The following is a 2,818-nucleotide window of genomic DNA, read 5'->3' as shown; positions in this document are numbered from 1 at the left end:
CCTGCTCAGCCAAACATGCTCTATGAACTTTAAACATTCCTGCCTATTACTCTCCATGCAAAACTAAGCCAACATTGGCTTTTACTGCCACTGCCTCTGGCAGGCTGACATGACTAAAAAATCATGCTACATTATTTTCTGGTTTATGTGTAACAATGAAATTATTATAGAGTCTCAAAATGCAGCCTCCCTGCTGGCACAAGAGGAGAAGCCAAACCCAAATCAGCTGGATTTCCAAATGTTGGCTGAGAGCAGTTGCTGCTTTAAATGACTAAACCACTCCCTTTAATCCAAATTTTGAGCAAATTTTAAAGTTCCCTCTGTTGGTTTTAAGTGCCAAGTGGCAAAATAATGCATTCTTGTCCTTTCTTCTCAGTATTTTTTTAGCACGTGCAGCTATAGGGAATTCAGCAACACAGTTGCACTTACAAAAGAGAAGTGTCAATATTGCCAATCCCAAATTCATTAATCAAATGTAAGGGCTTAAATCAGGACAGTTATAAATAAGCTGTGCAATTTTTTCTAAAATAGTGTGTATTTGAATCTTTCTATTGGCTGTCTGGTTTCTAGAGCTTCAGGACAGCACAATTTCCCATTTTCTTGATATTTGCTATTAACACAAAAACTATGTACCACTCTAAAAACTACATGCTCATGAGGATATGAAACACAGTTTGTATTCAAATTACAGCAGCATTTAAAAAGCGGCCACTCAGACGACTCCTCTGGAGGAGGAAGATCTCAACCCATGAAAGACATCAGCACCAACCAAATCTTTAGAGGTCTCCTCTCCACACTAACAGACAAGGTCAACAACACAACCAATAGAAGTCATCATAAGCTGATGGACTTTCAAAGGGTTCCTTTTATCTGGTGTTTATGCTGACCACCAGACCTTTCTGCTGTTACACACCTGCAGAGCTTCAATTTATTCGCTACAAACCATGAATTGCAGCAGGAAAACTCTAGGAACAAAAACTTTTCCCAAACAAGGCTGATATATGTCTTGGTTTGGAAAGACAGGAGTCTGCTAAGGCAGGAGTCTCCCCTGAAATGGAGAATGTAAACCCTCCCCACCCCTCTGAATTGCTATAAATTTTAAATTAAGGGGCTCTCAGGCAAAAATATGGGAGCAGGAAATAACAGTTCTTTAATAGGGAAGGAAAAAACCAAAAGGATAAAATAAACAATGCAGTACACTAGAACAACACTGACAGAGTCAGAATCCAACCTGACACCCTGTGGGGTGTTGGTAGCAGTTCCATTGGAAATGTGGCTGCAGCCCTCCCGCAGTGTCAGGTGTGGTTCTGTTGGAGCAAGGGGGATCTGTACAGAAGGATGTAGTCTTCCTCTGAAGATCCAGTGGAGGAAGAGGCAGCTGCTGTTGCTCTGCGGAATCCCGTGGAGAAAGCCGTGCTGGTGTCTCAAAAAAACCCTCTGGATTATATCTGGGGAGCAATGCTTGGCTCCTCCCTCTGGGCGGAGCATCTCACAATGGGATGTTATAGTTCTTATCTATCATGCAGTGACATTCAATAGTCTGTTATCAGCAATGTCCCCTCCCAGGGAGGTGTGAATGTGGTCACTCAGAGAGAGAGATAAGGCAAACTGCCCACTTGACAAAAGGTAATCTGCCATGCAGATGGTAATTGAAAACATCTTGCATTGCAATCTTCAATATATAAGTGCAATCTTATCTCAGGCCATAACACTTTTAGTCTTTTTGTTTTTTTTCCACTGGCACTGTGCACCTCCAGGCACTTGGACTCACCAGTTTTTTCTGGAACCTAACTGTAGCTCTAGGAACAATTCTTAGCAGAGGAAAGCAGGGTTGGATACCAGCAATTTTCAGCTACTCCTTCCACTGCAGCCACTCCATCCAAACCATGTTGACAGGACAACTCCAGTATGAATTGTCCCTGTTCTCTTATTCTTCCTAGAAGTAGTGAGCAAACCAAACTCATCCTGCTAAACTCCCTCACATTTGGAGCCATATTTTGCATACAGGCCCAGCAGCACAGACTCCACCGCTGCTCTCGACCTCCACTAACCACAGTAGTCAGGACTGAACTGGCCTTCCTGCTTTTGTTTCAGATAAACATTGACAGTCCTGCAAGGAAAGCAATTATGAGGAATGTTCAAGAGCCAACAACAGTCCTGCTTTGATGAAGCACAGAGAATACTCTAGAGGCACATGGAAAGAGATTCCTACCCCTGATTGCTTGAATCAGTTCTACCAAAAGCTCAAACACAATCTTCAAACTAATGGCAACAATTCAATGGGAAATTGAAGAGAATGGTTGAAAATGTAAAAGGGTTTCTTCTGACACCCAAGTGTTTAAGGTTTAAAGAAGACAGAAGAAATCAGGCAGCAGAGGAATCCTATTATTAAACTGTTCTGTTGATGTTAGAATTCACAAGGCACTATCTTCCCCCTCCCCAAGGAAGTCTCCTTGTTTTGTTTTCCTCGCCCCACAATAAAACCCTAAAAACTGGGGTTTAGGGAAAACTAAAAATATTTTTTTAAAAGCATTTTGCTGTTGGGAAACAAATGTTTATTTGACTGTGCATTACAGGAGAAAAAAACATCTGCATCGCTGCATTTGCGGTTGTTTTAGTCTTACAGTTTTTCAAAGTAAAAAGATAAATATAAAATACAGCTGTTTGCCTAAACTATGGAGTATAGTATTCATGCGTATTCATTGGTGTAGGGTCAAGTTAATGCTGATTATCATGTAAAACATGTGCTATGAAGGCACTTGATCTGCAGTATACTAAAATAATACCAGTATCTTCTGGGTTTTTCTTCAGAGATAAA

At 41.1% G+C, this 2,818-nt stretch overlaps 1 protein-coding gene across 1 annotated transcript in view; it reads left to right on the top strand.

The window, feature by feature from the left end:
- The window catches only part of RGS13 (regulator of G protein signaling 13), a 6,908-nt gene extending 4,617 nt beyond the window's left edge, over positions 1-2,291 (top strand). The window contains 3 exon segments of the mRNA XM_005426694.3: positions 2,095-2,151; positions 2,153-2,229; positions 2,231-2,291. Coding sequence (XP_005426751.3) covers positions 2,095-2,151; positions 2,153-2,229; positions 2,231-2,291 — 195 coding nt within the window.
- Positions 2,292-2,818: the final 527 nt, after the last annotated feature.

Source organism: Geospiza fortis, unplaced genomic scaffold (assembly GCF_000277835.1).
Source record: "Geospiza fortis unplaced genomic scaffold, GeoFor_1.0 scaffold5, whole genome shotgun sequence".
Lineage (NCBI taxonomy): Eukaryota > Metazoa > Chordata > Aves > Passeriformes > Thraupidae > Geospiza > Geospiza fortis.
The sequence above is the reverse complement of the archived record's forward strand: the minus strand, read 5'-3'. Positions and strand labels throughout refer to the sequence as shown.